Raw genomic sequence first — 18,152 nt, 5'->3', positions numbered from 1 at the left:
TATGAACACAGGTCGCTAGAGTGATTGAGTGAACTAGCGGCGCGTAAAGCTGCTCGCAGCTTCTCGCTCCTCTTTGACGAATTTAAAATTTTAAATTTGTCCTTTAAGGGGAGATGGTGTATCGAGCTAAAGTTGCCCTAATGTTACACAATCCCCGTTAAGTACACTTGGTGTATTTATGGGGATGGTCGATTACTAAATTAAAGTAATTAGACCCAGCACTCGGGTGTGATTCGCATTTGTGACTAACCCTTGTGTATGTGATGCACATGGGTGCATTCACATTAGGAGGAATGAAGGCTAGCGTCATCCGTGATGACGGCTAGCGTCATCGTTACGCGAGGTATCTAGAAAGATACGCTCACAATACATATTAAGTGTTATCTATAGAGATGACATTTTGGTTGGTAAAAATATGTATTTATATTTAATACAATTAAATATAAATCAGTCTGAAAACTACTTCCTACTTGGTAAGTGCGCACGAGGAGCTGGATTATCGCTCCCGTGACGACATTAAACCGGTCGCCAACGCGCCCACCGCAACTACCTCACTGCACGCAAGAGAAGCTGGTTAAAACGCTTCCTCGCTGTGCTAGGGTGTGTGTCTAAGTAGATGATGGCTGCATTACGACGTGCCCGCCTACACCATCTCTCACAAGAATGGCCCGATGGCTATCCTTTTCCGCCGAATACAACTTCGAGGTGAAGTATTAGCCTGACAAGCAGAATGCTTTGGCTTATGAGCTCTGTCATTCACCGACTGTAATGCCGCCTATTACTAAATTAATCTATTCGACTTATGCCCAGGATGAACAATGTGTAGCTCTGCTACGAGCTTTAAAGAGCACTGAGTCGAGTTTTAAATTGTCGGCACGTTTGCATGCAAGGTTACATCGATTTTCTATCGATAACGACCTGTTGCTTTATTGCACGGATGCTGCAGATCCTCTGCGCGTCGTTGTTCTCATGATAAGGATTTGAATATCGAATCCTCTATGAGCACACGATACTGTCTTTAATGGTCATTTCTGGTGGAGAGAAACGACCTACGGCTCTGCAAGCCAGATTTATTGGTGGCCCAAACTTTATAATGGGCCTGCACATACGTTCGCACATGCAAAACTTGCCAACGGGTTAAAACCTCGGCGCATGCTGCTGCGCCACTGGCAAGTCTGCCCGTACCCATAGGGTATTGGGAATCCATTAGTTATAATTTTGTTTTCGGTCTACCGAAAGATTTGGTCGGTAACTCCGGCATAGTGTTTTTTGATGACTGATAGAGCAGAATGGCTCACTTAGCAGCTGTGCTGGATTCAATTCATGCGGAAGGTACAGCTAAGCTTTTATCGATCGCGTGTTTCGATAACACCATTTGCCAGTGGCAATTGTCTTTGTTCAAACCCCCATTTCACGGGTAAATTCTGGAAATTGATCTTCGAGCGCTTGGCACCAGATTGGACATGTCCACCGCGGACGATCCGCGGACCGATGGTCAAACTGAATGTGTCAATCGCGTTATTATAGATGTTTTACGCAGTGTGTGCTCAGACACCAAAGCGCTGGATCTCAATGCTCCCACAGGTGGGATCCGCATTAAAAAACGCTGTCCATGCCTCTACAGGCTACACTCCGTTCTATCTCAACGGTATCACCCACCTACGCGTTCCATAAACGATACCTGTGTGGATCAGGGCTTTGTGGGGGGGGGGAGAAATTAGCCGATAGGCTTGCTGATATTAGCCCTGTTACCATTCGGAAACAAATGAGCGAGTTTCTCGCGACGCGATTAAGTGGTCTTAAGACATGTACGTGACGCGATGGCTGATAGCCAAGACAAACAAAGAACAAGCAGATGCCAAATGAAGAAGCTGTATTAGATCTTATGCAGTACATGACCGAGTTTTTCTAAGCGCTAAAAATCTACCTACTAACTTAGTTACCCCGGTCTTCAAGACCAAATCGCGCCCGCGATTGATTAAACCATTTACGGTCGTGGTCGAGAAGGGTATAGCTTACACGCTAAACATTCCTAGCAAACTGCGTACACACCCAGTGTTCTACGTCGGCTTGCTTAAGCCACATCGGGACCCTTCCCATGTGGACTTAAAAGCGCTAGCGCCGAGACAGGCGGTCATGCCGCAGATTGCTGAATCCTCACCAGGACGTCCAGCTGGCCCTCTATACGAGGTTGCTGACGTTCCAGCATCGAAAGACGGTTCTGAACCGCCTCACAGACCCCTTAACCCGAGCAAGGCTCCCACGAAGAAGTTTTACCTCGTGCTTTAGAGCATCAAATGCTTCTGTCGAAATTTCGGCCCCCTCTCGCGCTGCTTGATGCGCTAGAGAACCTTCAGTTTCACATGGAGAACTTCAAAACGACGTCGTCGTAAGGGCAATACCAGTATATGGTGCAGTGGCTGGGGTACCCCTCTTCCGAAAACTCTTGGGAGTTTGAGGTATCCCTCCGGCAAGATTGCCCGTACGCCGTTGACGTTTTTGAGCGCCAAGCTCAGGGTCAACTCGCGTCAAACAACGCTTCCCACCACTAGAAGTGGGATTAAGTAGATCTATAGCCTCCGTGCGGCTTTAGTCAATGGTTGCACGGTCAACCGATGCACTGAAATATCGGCTAGGCTATTCTTCGTTTTGTCCGAACGAAACTGGCCTTTGGCCTTAAGCTTGGCGCAATCGAAGCGAAGCTTCCGTTCCAAACGAACATCAGCCACAACCGCAGGCTCTCAAATATTCCAAATATTGCGGAGCGGCGGGCCCGATAAATCCAATTTCCAAATGAAACTTCGTTTTCACTTCTTGATTCGTTTGGAAACAAAATGATCGGATTTTCTCTCATTAAGGTCACCGAAGCCCTTCGGGCTTGATCACGTAAGCGCCATAGATGCTGATTTCGCGTCATTACCTTTGGCGTAAGGTATCGCTCAGGAAGAGCGTCGTGACCAGCGATCCCCTCCGTCGTCCTCGCCGTGGGACGAGAGATCCAGATGGCCATGCTGTGACCCGCAATCTCTTTGAGATGCTCTTCCGCACTTAGTGGAGTGAATCTGTATTCACTATGAGCTTTAGCTTTCGCTATCTCTGCAGATCGACGACGAGATTGTTCCTCGATGAGGATTGCCCGCTCGTGCTCTTCATCGAGCGGATTCGTAATAATGTTGGACTGAGCTTTCTATGTCCTGCTCAATGCAGTTAAGACATCAGCGGCATCACGTTCTGGGAACGGATTCGGGCCCCACCGACATTCATCCGGATGAGAAGGCGTGTAAGAGCGACGCTCTTGTTCCTCATCCTCTGATGGAGTGCGACTTTAAAAATCCACCAATCCCTCATCGTCAAGGAAGGTGCTAAAAGTATGTGACTCACGCTTAATTGTCATGGGACGCAAAACACAACCAAGCGGTAAGCTGTTGATGTTCCACCCTCAAAGAGGAAATGAAGCGAATGTTGTCACTCGATGTCACGTTTATGGACGTACTCTTCGATAGTGACCACTCCATGGCTCTATCTCCGAGTTTGGAAATGCCATAGCCACCTTTTGCCGTTCTGTTAAGAACAAGGCGGAGTCAATGAACACCTCCATCTGCTTAACCCAAAAAGGGAAGTTCTCTCCCTTTTTTTCCTCAAATGTCTTTACATTGACAACTCGAGGGTGAGCCTTAGGCTTTGAATCGGGTAAGGAGATGTACCGGGTTGGCATCGATGCCGCAAGGTGATCTTGTACTTGGCCGATCAGGAAGGATTTATATCTTATGAAGGCTTCAAGCATTGCATGCAGAACCTCTGCGCCCTGGGACATAATGAGGTCTATGTGGTCAAGCCCAAACAAAGTTTTAAGCTTGTCATACGCTGTGCGTTGCGCCTCTGAAAGTTTTAAAAGCGTTTCCATTTCAGTAAAGGCTTAGTCTTATAATGACTCAGGTGCAGATTGACTACGAGTGCTACCAGGTGTAGCAGAGCTACCTCGCTCCTTATGTTTGTCTTAGTTCTATATAACTTAAGAGTTTAACAACTCAGGGAGTCGTACAAGCTATTAAAGCTTAATGATTCCTAGTTCAAGGAATTCAGGGGTTCGTAGAACCAATTGGCAACTAGTGCCTGAGAGTATGTACCTTAAAAAGACTTCTATCTCTCACAGATGAATGCGCAAGCCTTGGGAAGGCACTCGACGCTTTAAGATGAAAAGGGATTACAAAATATGCACTGATATGTATTGCGAGCGTATTATTCTGAATACCTCGTATCTTGGATGACGCTAGCCGTCATCCCCGTTAATGTGAATGCCCTCAGGTGCATCATATTTACAGCGGTGGGTCACAATGTGAACCACACCCTAATTTCTTCACTTAAGTAATTAACCATCCCCTTACGAACACAAAGTGTACTTAACGGGGATTGTGTAACATAGGTCAACTTTAGCCCGTTACACTAGGCCCTTGCGTCAGCAAGTCTACCATTGGGTATGGCGCAGCAAGGTAATTCTGACACGTGCACATGGTCATATGCAGCGTACATTATGAGGGCTTTTGCCGTTGAAGAGTCGCTGTCGAGGATATAACTTTAAATCAATCATTCAATTTAGTGACACCAGATAAAAATGATGGATGAGATGGAAAATATAACAATATTGGCTTCAAGCAGTATCGGTTATGTATCAATGGGTTACTATTTTAACTACTAAGGTGGCGTAAGTCGTCTTTTTGTGTGATCAAGGTCAATCTGAATAATGTAGCCTATCGTTCTATTCGGCTTCATGTAAAGCATAGGGTGCGACACCCGCTTCTACAGCTTACATATGGACAATAGTCCTGGCTCGGAGCCACCAGTGTTCACAGAAGTCGATCAAAATACCTTTTTATATAACTTCACGAGTCCGGTGCTATCTATCATACCTGTATTTATTCTGTCGTAAGACGTCGGTGTGCGCCTATCTTATTCACTCAGTTTCAGTCCAAGGATAGTACTGCACAAAAAAAGGAAGTGGCGACAATCAAATTGTCTAGTGTGAAAAGCATGCGCATGGTGAAGGAAAAGAGACACTCGAAGGTCGTCAGTCTTCATGTATTTAATTGTCGCCGATTTCGCTTTGCAGAGTTGCATCATTAACCAATTGCCGAGACCGAAGTCTATTAGAAAAACGAAATACCAACGCAACAGGGAATTAGTAATGAAATCAGCTAGGTCAAGTGCTCTGTCGTCACAACAGGCTCCAATCGAATTGTACAGTAACGACTCATGTTCGTGGATGATGACGGACTCGCCTCATGACGACTTTTCGATCCCAATGGTTTACGAGGGTCGAAAGATGCGGTATGTGTATGACGATTACATCGAAGGTGGCGCCCTTCGGAGTGGAAAATCGCCGGAACTTTTCTCGCGATCATATGCGGGTCTCCTTGCGCAGTATGCAGCTGTCGGCTTCATTGACGGTGTGCTGCCGAATGTAATTTATCCATATTTGCAAAGCTACCTGAATTTACCGGGAGAACAGACAGCCACGGCGCTCATGCTCGTTCAGATGCCATGGAGCTTTAAGGTTTTCTGCGGTATCATATCCGACTGCTTTCCCATTTGGGGCTATCGCCGTCGTCCCTACATTCTATTCGGATGGATTTTTGCGCTATGTATGCTTGTCGCCCTGTCCTTCACGCCCGAAAGTGGGCCTTACTTTACGAATTCAAAGTACCGAGACGTGAAGCCCGTAGACTACACCCCTGAAATTATCGCGACGATCAACTACGACGCGGCGAACCAGGGAGGCAAGCACATAGTCCTTATGATGGGTTGTACATTTGGGTATTTAATGTCGGATGTGTGTGCTGATGGAATTGTGGTGGAAGTCGCTCAGCGCGAACCTTACGAAGTACGAGGCAACACTCAGACGGTGATCTACACCACGCGCACAGCTTTCAATCTACTGGCTTACGTTCTTTTGGGTTTAAGCTTTAACGGCGCAGATTACGGCGGTAATTTTGATTTCTCTCTTTCGTTTCCAATGCTCATGTTAATCGTAACTATCATGCTTGCGCCAATCGTGCCGATCACGTGGTATTTTCTTTACGAGGAGAAAAGTAGCCTCGCTATGGATTTTAGGCAATACATCCGCACGCTTTGGAATGTCATCAAGACGCGTGCAGTGTACCAATATATCGCGTACCATTTCTTTTCCGGTATATTCGCTTCATTCACTTATATGTCGAAAAACCCAATTATGAGCAATTGGGTCAAGGTCTCGCCCATGCAGGAAAAGGTAGGTGGACTCTTATCGACTGGCATGTACGCCACATCCATTTACTTTGCTGGCAATTATGGACGCAGTTGGGACTGGCGACGAACCGCTGTGGGGACAATGGTTTGCTTTGTTGCTCTCGATGTCTTCGTTAAGCTATTAACAATTTGGGACATCATTCGGTCGCCCTACTTTTGGCTAGGAATTGCCACTCTTGAGCAGATCCCTCTTGGTGTAAACTTTATTGTAAGTTCGTTCATTATCGTGGAGCTTGCTACCGAGGGACACGAAGGAGCCATGTACGGACTTCTTACGACAGTCCATAATCTTGCTATCCCATTTGCAACTACTATCACCCGCAACGTCGACAGCTTCTTTCATACAAGTACAGAGCAGATTCAAAATGACACTACTGGCGTGAGGAATGAAATTACTGCATCGGTGGTCGTCATGTGGACAATTAATTTGTGTTCTCTCGGATTTTTGGCAATGCTGCCGCGACAAAAGGAAGAAACACGCGCCATGAAGAAACTTGGCGGCTCCAGCCATATCATGGGTGTCGTGACAGTTGGTTACCTCGCATCTGCACTCTTCTGGACAACGACAACGAGCCTTTTGAGCCTCTTTCCTAGCACGTCGTGTCTCGTCATTGCAGGTGGCAACGGGTGTAGTAATCACATTGTAGATCTTCATGATTCCTGATGATTACAATGGAGATGTTCAGCCCTCTTATTAATGTATAAACGGCATTGACTACATTGCCTGCATAGCATCGATCGTCCGCAAAGTCAAGGGGTTCGCCAGGCCCACAGCAACATAATACGTTGCATGCAATGAGTGAGTGAATTAAGTGCTTGCTTTGTAAGTATCGCAGACGCACAGCCCCGGGGTTACTCAAGACACCATAGGTTGAATTTTAATATTTGTAGTTATACATACCAAACTACTGCCCACTTAATGCACGTATGATGAGTTTTTACGGCTACATCTTTGCATAACCGGTAGGTGTTAATTGTATTTTTATCCTTCTAAGTTTGCACTCGGCTAAGCAAGCGTTTTGAACCATGCGACGATCAAACCAGCTTAAAAATCGCATAAAATTAAAATTGGGATGGCCGATATGACGGCTAATTTGACGACTGCACATGAAGATAGAGAAATGATGAAAATGCCCTGAAGATGATGCCGCAACGTATTCCTTCATGTAAATAGCGACCAGTCTTTCACCACGAAGGAGTGTAGTGCCTGCTTGAAAATTAAAGAAGCACTTTCTTGATCTTGTTGAAACTGGAAGGCTTCGCGGCTGCTACTGGCTGGACTGATGCGTATCGGCGTCGATACGGATAGCACCACATCCGTCGTTACGGTTGGCAATCGAATATTTCCCAGATACACCCGCACGACGTTTTTCGCATGATCACCCTCTATAAATTTGGCAACACACTGGTCTCCAACAATGATTTGCGTTGCGTGTGGTACATTGATTCCCGTATATTCGGCGTTGGACGTTTCCTCAAACAGCACCGTCACTTCGTCCGGTCCACAACCATTGGACTGCGCAATCTCGTTAAAAAAGTAGAGTGCGCTCTGGGCGTCCTGTACAATATCCTCGTACTGCAGCAGCTCCACAATGACGCATTGATCGGTGGCTGCGTTTGCAAAAACCTCTTGATTATCTGGCACCTGTCGAAATGTGCTCACATCCGCAAAGCTTTCAGGAACATCACAGCTTAACGAACCACCAAACAATGGACGCAACATTAAGCGGTCGTTCATTTTCTCTATGCCGCAAAATGTAACATACTTAAAGAATTACTGTGTGACCAACTGTTTAGCCATTGAATTGATTGGTATAACCGATTGGACATTAGAACTGGCATGAAGATCGAGGAAGTCAAGTCAACGGCCAAGGCGCAGCGCATTGCCTCACACACTCATGTAAAAGGTCTTGGCCTTGAAGCTGACGGTGTGGCACTTCCCATTGGATCGGGTCTTGTAGGCCAAGAGAAGGCGCGCGAGGCCGCAGGGCTCGTTGTGGATCTCATCAAGTCCAAGAAAATGGCAGGACGGGCGTTGTTATTAGCAGGAGCGCCCGGAACGGGCAAGACGGCTTTGGCGCTAGGAATATCGCAAGAGTTGGGTCCTAAAGTGCCATTTTGTCCCATGGTGGGCTCAGAAGTGTACTCGTCCGAAGTGAAAAAGACGGAAATTTTAATGGAAAATTTTCGACGCGCCATTGGACTTCGCATGAAGGAAAGCAAGGAGGTGTATGAGGGAGAAGTGACAGAGATGACGCCAGAGGAGACGGAAAATCCTCTTGGGGGATACGGCAAAACCATCTCACATGTTATTGTTGGACTTAAGACCACGAAAGGCTCCAAACAGCTGCGATTAGACCCCAGTATCTACGAGTCGTTACAGAAAGAAAGAGTCTCGGTAGGTGACATTATTTATATCGAGGCAAATAATGGCAGTATCAAGCGTGTCGGGCGTTCAGATGCCTATGCTACCGAGTACGACCTCGAAGCAGAGGAGTACGTCCCCATCCCCAAAGGTGACGTACACAAGAAAAAGGAGCTAATCCAAGATGTGACGTTGCATGATCTTGACATTGCTAATGCTCGACCGCAAGGCGGACAGGACATCATGTCAATGATGGGGCAGATGATGAAGCCCAAAAAGACAGAGATTACCGAGAAACTACGCACCGAGATCAACAAGGTCGTTAATAAGTATATCGATCAAGGCGTGGCTGAGTTGGTGCCTGGTGTGCTGTTTGTGGACGAAGTAAGTAACTTTTGGTAACCGACCTCTGACAAGCATTAGTGACTTAATAAATGGTTGTTTCTGTAGGTTCATATGCTGGATATAGAGTGCTTTACGTACTTGAATCGTGCGCTAGAATCAACGCTAGCTCCGATCGTTATATTTGCCACTAATCGCGGCGTCTGCCAGATCCGTGGCACGGATATTTCGTCTCCTCACGGTATTCCTCTCGATCTATTGGATCGGATGCTGATTATCCGCACAATGCCATACTCGGTGGAGGAAATGGTGCAAATTATTAAGATTCGCGCCGAGGCGGAAAACATTAAACTCCAGGATGACGCCACTGTGCGCTTGGGCGAGATCGGCTCCGAAACGTCGCTGCGATACAGTGTACAATTATTAACGCCATCTCGCATTCTGGCTGAGACTCAAGGCCGCACGGAAGTAGCAGTTGATGACATTGAAGAGACAAATGGCCTCTTTAATGATGCCAAGCGCTCAGCTCATGCTTTGGCGCAGACAGAAGGATACCTAATGTAATGTCATAAAAACGGATATGCGTCAACGAATATACGGAAACGTGACTCTTTTTTATTTGCCCGTTGACACCTCTTGTCAGTTCTATATTTTGCTGTTAAAGTCGGATAGCTTACAGCAAGAAATATTGCTGCAATAATGCCAACGCAGTCATACGGCAATTATGGAATGATAGAGAGTGCTGTAAGAAACCGTAAGGTATTGTTTCGTTCCTGATACTTCTGCAGTTTAGGCACAAGAAGATTCCATCAACCTTCGCGAACAAACCAGCTAGATTTCAACGCCCATATGTCATTCATTGTGGCGGCAATTAATATTTTTTAATGCGGCGTAGTGCCAAATAGCCTACCTTGAATTCCCACGATGCAAACAGCGCCGCAATAAATTCTTTAATAACAATGACACTGGTACGAAAAGATCCCTATGTATCGATCTACGACACTGGTATGCAAAGATCCCTATGTATCGATTGCCCGCATTGCCGACAGACACCCCTCACCACAAAAAGTGCTTCGATCGTTAACCTTTAGCAGGCCGAAAGTCCGAAGCTGTGTGGGTGCTTTGCTTAGGTCTGTCGTCTCAAAAGAATTCCTTGATTTGCGCTGATGTTTATAATCTTATATGGTCGTGCCTAACTTATTGGCACCTGCCTGCATTGCAGACCGTTAGAATACTACTTAGATGGAAGCTGCTGTTGCTTGATTGTTTTTTTTTGTTCGTGTGTTGTGACATCAGAGATATAAATCCAAACGCCCGAATACAGCAAACATTAATTACTCAAACGCTTCAGCAGTGTTGTGCTAGTTTACAAAATAGCCTTTAGACATCACCCCAAGATGTATAGCAATACCACTGTCTATCTCCTATAAAGTTAATACACTTTCTGGCCAATCTACCTCGAGAGATCTCGGTTGCTGGCGTATACCGAGTTGCTAAAAGATACTCGGGCTTGATTGGCTTCTTGACGAGCACGGTCAAATTCTTCTTGCTGCATCTGTCGTGCCTGCATTTCAGCCACGCGTAGTTGCTCACGGTCTTCAGCCAAAACAAGTTCACGCACGGTATAGTCATCGATACGACCAGCTTTTTCAATCGGCACGCGATGCTTCAGCTTTGGCAGCAGCCAAAGCAGCGCATTTGGATCGCTGTATGACTCATATAGGCGTGGGTTGGACACGGCTTTGACGTTTGAGTATGGGTCTAGCATGAAAATTAGGCTGGGATCCATGCCGACTTCCTGATACGCCACAACATCGGTGGGGCGATTGCCAAAGCCTGCAACAAAGACAGGGTGTTCCGTCACGCGGCCAGCGTGAATGAGCGTCAATTGCAGTTCGTTCAGTACTTGAATCTTAAAAAGGTGCGGTGTCTTGTTCACCACCTCGGTAAACAATGCACCAGTAAGACCAGTAGAGTTTGTAATGAGCACTCCAGGGGGTAGTGAAATCGAATGTTGCACGGCGTTCTCCAAGTGAATTCGTGAGGCTGACGCCCAGTCTAACGGACGCGCCGTGAGATATACAATTCGCAAGCCTAGCTCATGCAATTTTGTGAAAAAGTCACAGGATCCTGCGTGTAAAAAGTCGTACTGTCCGAGACGCAACGTGCGAATATGCCCCTCAACGTCACTTATCGTTAGTGTTCCATCCAAATCCACCACCACTACCGATTCATTGGGTCCCCATAAATGCAACTTGGCATCCACGTAACGGACTGTGTTCGTATACTTTTGATAGTGCTCAAACCGAACTAAATTTGGGTGAACTTCCGACAAATCAGCAAAACACAAATCTTCAGGTGGAATGATTAAGCCCCCTGTGATAAACATGCATCGACCACGTTCTTGCAGCTCCATCTTGGTCGGTAATTCTCGTCCATTCAATAAGATTCTAACTTTATCGCCCACTCCTGTCGCAAAGCTTGTTCGAAATCGTGACCATGAAAACGACACGTGCCATGACGTCGTGAGATACTTGCCATCGGGCGTTTTTACGGCCACAATATCCACGGCATTGCCTGCTAATTTGTATGACGGTGCGTTCGCCTGCTCATGCGCGTTAACGATTTGCAATCCATTGCCACTGTCCTGCGAATATTCTCCTCTACGTAATCCGTTGACGTTCCTCGTGCCTTCAGAGGCGCTGCTGGTACTGTCGCTATGATTGAGTCGATCAAACGACGATATTACTTCCGACTCCTTTTTAACTGGCTCTGATTTTTCTGTGATTGCCATTTCTGGAAATAAGTCGTAGCTAGCGGGTGATGTCGACTCTGTAAGCGCTACAGGTATCTCTCCAGCGCCACCGTCTTCAACGGGTGCTGTGCTTGCCAAAGGCGAGAGATTCTTCACGACGCCGGTTGTCACAGGGATAGCATGATCAATGCCAAAGAGATTGTAGCTCTCGTGATCGTCGATCACGCCCATTGACGCTGATTTAATTGGCTTGGGGGGATGTGACAGCGATGTCTCTTTATTCGCTTCTTTGAGGTCACTTGTTGAGAAGACTTTAGCTAGCGGGGAGGGCTGCGCAGCTGTGGAGTCCATTGCGTCTGATAATTACGATTAGTACGTGAACGTGTACAGGTAGGTAGGTAGGGTATAGGTGGAGTTCAAAGCTTAATTTTTAAAGGCATTTTTGTCATCTGATATGGAATTTAAAGGACATCTTGAAGGCATTGAAATAAAATAATGTTTTGTAACTTTGCTTTAGGTTGCTTAAAGCATTTTATAAATTCTTTCAGAAGAAGTTTTTTATTCATAAATATATTTTTTTATACACTCCCCGGTCCTCTCGTACTAGGGTTAGATTCTCGCATTTTTCAAAAAATTTATGGGGATACGACTCACACTAGTTACATGACTATTGTTCCCTAAAGAGGAATAAAGAATATTATTTCCTATGAGAGGAAATAATTAAAGAAATACAAAATTATTATTTCTTCAGTAATTTTGACTTTAAGAGTTTCAATATTAGCAAATTAGGTGATATTGATGCAATAAGACATTGTGGGCGGACACGTCGTAATGCGGCCACGCTCTACTTAGACACACCCTAGCACAGCGAGGAAGTGGTTTAACCAGCTTTTCTTGCGTGCAGTGAGGTAGTTGCGGTGGGCGCGTTAGCGATCTCACCCAACGCACTAAGTACTTTAGTTAAGTGTCGTCACGGGAGCGGTTATCCGGCTCCTCGTGCGCACTTACTAAGTAGAAATCAGTTTTCAGACTTATTTATATTTAATCGCATTCAATATAAATACCTATTTTTACCAATCAAAATGCAATTTCTATAGATAACACATAATATGTATTGCGAGCGTATCTTTCTAGATGCCTCGCGTAACGGGTGACGCTAGGCATCATCCCTCCTAATGTGAATGCACCTATGTGCATCACATACACAAGGGTTGGTCATAAATGTAAACCACACCCGAGTGCTGGGTCTAATTACTTTAATTTAGTATTGAACCATCCCGTTAAGTGCACCAAGTGTACTTAACGGGGACTGTGTAACATTAGGGCAACTTTAGCTCGTTACACCATCCTGCCTTATAGAAAGAATTTACATTTTAAAATTCGTCAAAGAGGAGCGAGGAACTGCGAGCAGCTTTACGCGCCGCTAGTTCTCTCAATCACTCTAGCGACCTGTGTATCCATACACAGCGCCAAAGATGCCACCTAGAAGGGGCAAGGTAGGTGGGTCGTCTGCGAAGACGCCCACTCAACCTCGCATACGCACGCGCCGGTTACAAATGTGAACCACACCCGAGTGCTGGGTCTATTTACTTTAATTTAGTATTGGACCATCCCCTTAAGTACATCAAGTGTACTTAACGGGATCTGTGTGACATTAGGGCAACTTTAGCTCGTTACACCATCCCCCCTTAAAGAACAAATTTACAATTTTAAATTCGTCAAAGAGGAGCGAGGAACTGCGAGCAGCTTTACGCGCCGCTAGTTCACTCAATCACTCTAGCGACCTGTGTTTCCATACACGGCGCCAAAGATGCCACCTAAAAGGGGCAAGGTTGGTGGGTCGTCTGCGAAGACGCCCACTCAACCTCGCACAAAGCACACGCGCCACGTTCATTCGCCGGCCGCGTCCAATGCCTTAGTCGAAACGCCGACAGCTACTGCTGCTGTCGCGTTTACGGGGCTAAAGGATCCGTCCCACTTTAATAGTGAGGATGTTGACCCGTTGCTCATTGTCGACTACAATGAGTCGACACCGTTGCCGTCACCTCATAGTAGTGATTCGGACAACGAGCTCATGAGGAAGAATGATGGCGCATTATTGCCCATCCAAACTTCTCTCATGGCTCACAACATGGAGACAGCAACATTGACGAATGCTATCTCGTCATCTGCGCTGGATATCGTAGCGACAGCTATGAGAGCGCTGCCCAAAAAGGCGCAGACGCTTCTCTGTTGGGTATAACCACAACGCCTTATACTCAGACCATAATCCATAATGGTTCTGACATAGAGGATTCGGAGCCTAAAGCTCCGCCGACGACACGTGAACGTGCTCAGTCGGTGTCACAAGCCAGTCGTTTAGAACGTGGCTATGTGACGGGTGGTATATCACTGATGCCCCCTCCATCTAAATGGCCTCGTTTACACGGGCCAAGAGCGTCGCTCCTAGAGCGCGCTCTTGTAGACGCACATAACTATTATGGCGTCTTTAAATCATGGAGGGCTCAGGGAAAATCGCTTGGGCGTATTTTCCCGATCCCGGTCGTGTTGCGTTCAAATGAAACGCCCGACCAATACGAGGCGGATTTCATGCGCCGCTTTCAACGGCATCACGATGCAATGAAACAGCAATCGCAGCGAATTAATTTCGCCCACTTGCGTGTGAAAGAAATGATGGGCGGTACTGTACCCCCTATTTCTTCTCACTACGCTACTTCTGCTAGTTCAGGCCTCAGCTGGTGCTCATTTTAATAGGCAGTCACGAAGCCGGGCACGTCAGCACGTAGGGTATCGATCAGTTCCCAAGAGTCGAAGCTCTTCGGATAACCTCTCTATTAGACGAGAATTTGATACCTTTGCCTCACCGAGCGATGGGCAAGCAACCTTTCAACAAGGATTTGTTAGTCATCCCCACCCGCATACATCAGCTCAGGCGGTGCCCTATAGGAGTGGCGATCTCGTCCAACTACTGCGGTGTTACCTTCGTCCGTTTAGTTGCAGGCGCTAAGCGCTGCCGAACGACATATTGTGGATCTCGAAGGTCAAGTCTTACGACTGACCTCGGATCTTCAGTATGTCCGCGCGAAAGATCGTCAGGGTTATGAACGCCTGAAGACTCGCTTGGGCCTCTTTGAGAGGAAATGCTGAGGGACCCGCATTTCGCGCGTGGTATCCCTCACTCTCCGAGTCCTTTTCGTGGTAGGAAGAGTCATTCGACTGAAAGTTTTTCACCTTCTCCATCCCCCTCAACCGATCGACGCTCAACTCACAGTCGGCGTCACCATCGGTCTCCTTAGACGGATGGGGCTATGCGACCTCTTTTGGGTCTACATGCCGTTTTAGACGACACACGTACAATACGGGGTACGTCTTTATATACGGGGAAGGGTGAGCCTATACTTTAGGTGTCCGACCTCTTCTACCACCGTAAAGAGTCCAATGAAACGCGGCATCAACTTCGTAGTACCTCCAAGTAGCACAGAAATTGCATTTTAAGTAGGGTAGCAGCACTTAATAGTACCTTTCCCGACACAGTAAAAAATTCATTAATTTTGCGACCATTTCGGTCCGCATATTCTTTTTGCTTGTCCTGTGCGCTTGCCATCGCGTCACGGACTTTTCGTGTGATCACTAATCGCTCATCCACTAAGCGGTGAGCCTCGCTTTCGCTCTTAGCATCAAACTCGCCTGTGGCACGGCCGAGAGATCGGTCATCGGACGTAGTTTTATTGACCACTGCTAAACTGGCAGGGTTATTAGGGCAACTTTATGTCGTTGACATGATACCCTCGCGGGCCATCGTGATATTGACGAAACTATGTCCCTCTTTCGCACCGAGCATAGTGACCCCCCCACTAAGACTCGGGCTGCGTGCAAACGAGACTGACGTCCAATAATGGCGCAGTCCGTTAATGTAAATCGGTGCCTCACCCGTACTGGCGTTGACACTGTTATTTATAGCGAGCTTCACAAAGGCAATTGCTTGCTCCATTCTTTGGGAGTTGCTACCGTGCGTAATACATCCGAGGCACAGAGCCATGCTGCGGCGGAGTCTGTCACTCAGACTCAGGATGAGCTAAGGCGTGAGTAGCTGTGAACGAGGCTCTCAGAAGGACTGTTGAGATGCTCTCTACTCGGCATCATCAGCCGAGGTCTATTCGGATGGACCCGCTCAAGCTCGATGGAACTGCAGCGCACACGATTGTCACTGGCTGTTAGCCGTGGAAAAATGCGGTGCGGCGCAGCTCATCGAGGACGACAGCCGGATGGTGTCGTACGCCATGTCGCACCTGCGCGGTAAGGCCTCAGAGTGGGCTTACTCGGCGCTTATGGCGGACGTTAAGGCGTTCCCTACATGAGCGATCTTTTAGACAAAGATTCGCACCATTACCAGCCGCCGAATAACGAGATGTTGCTTTAGGCGCGCTTCGTTGAGCTGCGACAGGCGAAGCGATCTCTGCAAGAGTACGTGCAGGTGATGCGCTCGCTGTCGGCATCCATCACCGTAGGTCTGATCTAGAGCACATTGAGGTGCCCACGTTCATGAACGGATTACGGCACGGCCAATCACAACAGGCCTTTTTTTTAGAAAGGTGCCGTCGACGATGGAAGAAACAACCCAAATTGCCTTTGTTGAGAAGCAATCCTTCAACAGTGCCTCGGCGACAGCTTGGTATAAGTAATTGGCCGAGAGGTCATATGCTACTCCCATAGAGTTGGGCAATGCAGACGTAGTCTGTTTTAAAAAAAATGTGGCAAGCGTGGCCATATGATGGCTCGCTGCTATGCTAGGGTCCCTGTAGGGCAAAGACGCCCAGCAAGAGAACTCCCTTTCCAAAGGGCGATTGCAAGAACCAGCGTGCGCGACGCATGAGTTATACATCGACCACTAAGGGGTCGGGAAATGCAGGAGCGTAGTAGGGGCGGGATGCCCCACTGACACGGACTCTGAAGCTACCCGTAAGTTCCGAGTTGTGGAACAAATGGGAAGCATAGTCCCTGAGGTCTCGAAATTTCGGACCTCAACTCTGCTGGTCTATAGTGCTCAAGAAAGAGGCTATGACCAGGTGATGACCCTCCTAGTAGATTCGGGTGCATCACAAATTTTGTGAAACTCGCGGCTCTAAGAAATAAGAAAGAGACCAGCGATGTTTGAGTCGCTTTGCCAGGATGGCAAGCGAGACGAGGCGACAGTTCGTTTAGCGAACGGCGCGCTCGTTAAGTCTGAGGGAGTTCAGGTAGAACTCGCCTTCAGCTTTAGTGGCTTCTCTTGTAAAGATAAGTTCACAGTGCTAGGTATGGAGAGTCAGTATGACCTCATCCTAGGCATGCCATGGTTGGCAAAACACCAACCATGGAAAGACTGGCGTACACGCACAGTTGCGAGCTCTACGCAGGGCACCGGAAAGGATGTGCTACTGCGAGAGGCATATGCAACTGATGTCGTGTCGAACACAGTTGAGGGTGCGTTGACGGGATGTCAAACGTCACCAATTCCTACCCAGCTCGTGGAGACTGGGGTAGTGAGAAGGACGATGACCAGTAGTCATGCTTCCGAATGTCCTGCACAGAGCCGAGAACCTGTGGCAGTAGACGGCGAGCTGACAGGAAGTCAAGCGTCGCATAAATCGGCACAGTGCCTAGAGCCTGGTGCGGTTGGAAGGGGTGCGTTAGCCAGGAGTGCAACGGCACCCGCTTCCCAGAAAAAGGTCGTGGTGACTCGAAGAACGAGTACCCGACAGATTAGGACGTTCTAAGGCACGTCTAAACGAGTGACCTTTAAATCAGTCTCTAATAAAGAGGACAAACCTTTGAACGAGGTGTTCGAGGCCGTCAAAGACGAAATTTCGGAGGCATCCTCAGTTGAGCTGCTCCGGCAAGTCTGTAAATCTGCCGAGGAGTTAATAAATCTCCCAGAGACGTCGTGGGATCTGTTCCTTGCCGAATTAAAGGAGGGAAAGATCCACGAAATAGTCGCACCAGTTCCAGAAGAGAACTTGGTTGACTGTTGCTCGTCGTCCACAATGGACGAGAGCGTCCTTAGAAACGGACAAAAATAAATGGTTTGCTGCTCATGGATGGGATGCCTTGAGAGACAGTCCGTTCTTTGAGATTTCTGTGGAAACATCGCGATGTGTTCCCAGAAGAAGTGCCGAGCCGCCTACCAGCAGATAGGGGCATCGAGCACGAGATTGATCTCGAACCTGGCACCAAGTTTGTGTGACTAGGCAATGGCGTTGCCGAAAGAACCAGTCGATTATATCGATGAGTTCTTCGACAAATCGTGCCAAGGCGAACCATGTACGTAGAGCAAGTCGCCTCACTGCAACCCGACCTTTTGTGAAGCGTAAAGCCACAGGTGGATGGCGCGTGGCTCATGCTTACAATACGCTGAACACGACGACCATA

At 47.5% G+C, this 18,152-nt stretch overlaps 4 protein-coding genes across 4 annotated transcripts; 2 read left to right on the top strand and 2 right to left on the bottom strand.

The window, feature by feature from the left end:
• Positions 1-5,182: 5,182 nt before the first annotated feature.
• CCR75_000589 (uncharacterized protein) lies at positions 5,183-6,946 on the top strand (the record flags this gene model as incomplete). Its single annotated transcript, XM_067958696.1, has 1 exon — positions 5,183-6,946. The coding sequence occupies one exon, from the start codon at positions 5,183-5,185 to the stop codon at positions 6,944-6,946; it is 1,764 nt and encodes a 587-aa protein (XP_067814448.1).
• A 498-nt stretch (positions 6,947-7,444) lies between these two features.
• CCR75_000590 (uncharacterized protein) lies at positions 7,445-8,020 on the bottom strand (the record flags this gene model as incomplete). Its single annotated transcript, XM_067958697.1, has 1 exon — positions 7,445-8,020. One exon carries the CDS (start codon positions 8,018-8,020, stop codon positions 7,445-7,447), a length of 576 nt encoding a protein of 191 aa, XP_067814331.1.
• Positions 8,021-8,057: 37 nt separating this feature from the next.
• CCR75_000591 (uncharacterized protein) lies at positions 8,058-9,607 on the top strand. The gene is made up of 2 exons (XM_067958698.1): positions 8,058-9,031; positions 9,098-9,607. The coding sequence occupies exons 1-2, from the start codon at positions 8,123-8,125 to the stop codon at positions 9,551-9,553; spliced, it is 1,365 nt and encodes a 454-aa protein (XP_067814330.1). The 5' UTR covers positions 8,058-8,122; the 3' UTR covers positions 9,554-9,607.
• An 835-nt stretch (positions 9,608-10,442) lies between these two features.
• CCR75_000592 (uncharacterized protein) lies at positions 10,443-12,095 on the bottom strand (the record flags this gene model as incomplete). The annotated part of the gene is made up of 1 exon (XM_067958699.1): positions 10,443-12,095. The coding sequence occupies one exon, from the start codon at positions 12,093-12,095 to the stop codon at positions 10,443-10,445; it is 1,653 nt and encodes a 550-aa protein (XP_067814333.1).
• Between the last annotated feature and the right edge of the window lie 6,057 nt (positions 12,096-18,152).

Source organism: Bremia lactucae (genome assembly GCF_004359215.1).
Source record: "Bremia lactucae strain SF5 chromosome Unknown BlacSF5_NotPlaced_200_SHOA01000120.1_2678225bp, whole genome shotgun sequence".
NCBI lineage: Eukaryota > Oomycota > Peronosporomycetes > Peronosporales > Peronosporaceae > Bremia > Bremia lactucae.
The sequence above is the reverse complement of the archived record's forward strand: the minus strand, read 5'-3'. Positions and strand labels throughout refer to the sequence as shown.

Bases quoted from the DNA above. Each gene is read 5' to 3' on its own strand.
- CCR75_000591 (XM_067958698.1), top strand. From the start codon at position 8,123: ATGAAGATCGAGGAAGTCAAGTCAACGGCCAAGGCGCAGCGCATTGCC. The intron at 9,032-9,097 runs GTAAGTAACTTT...TTGTTTCTGTAG, and splicing joins GTGTGCTGTTTGTGGACGAA to GTTCATATGCTGGATATAGA.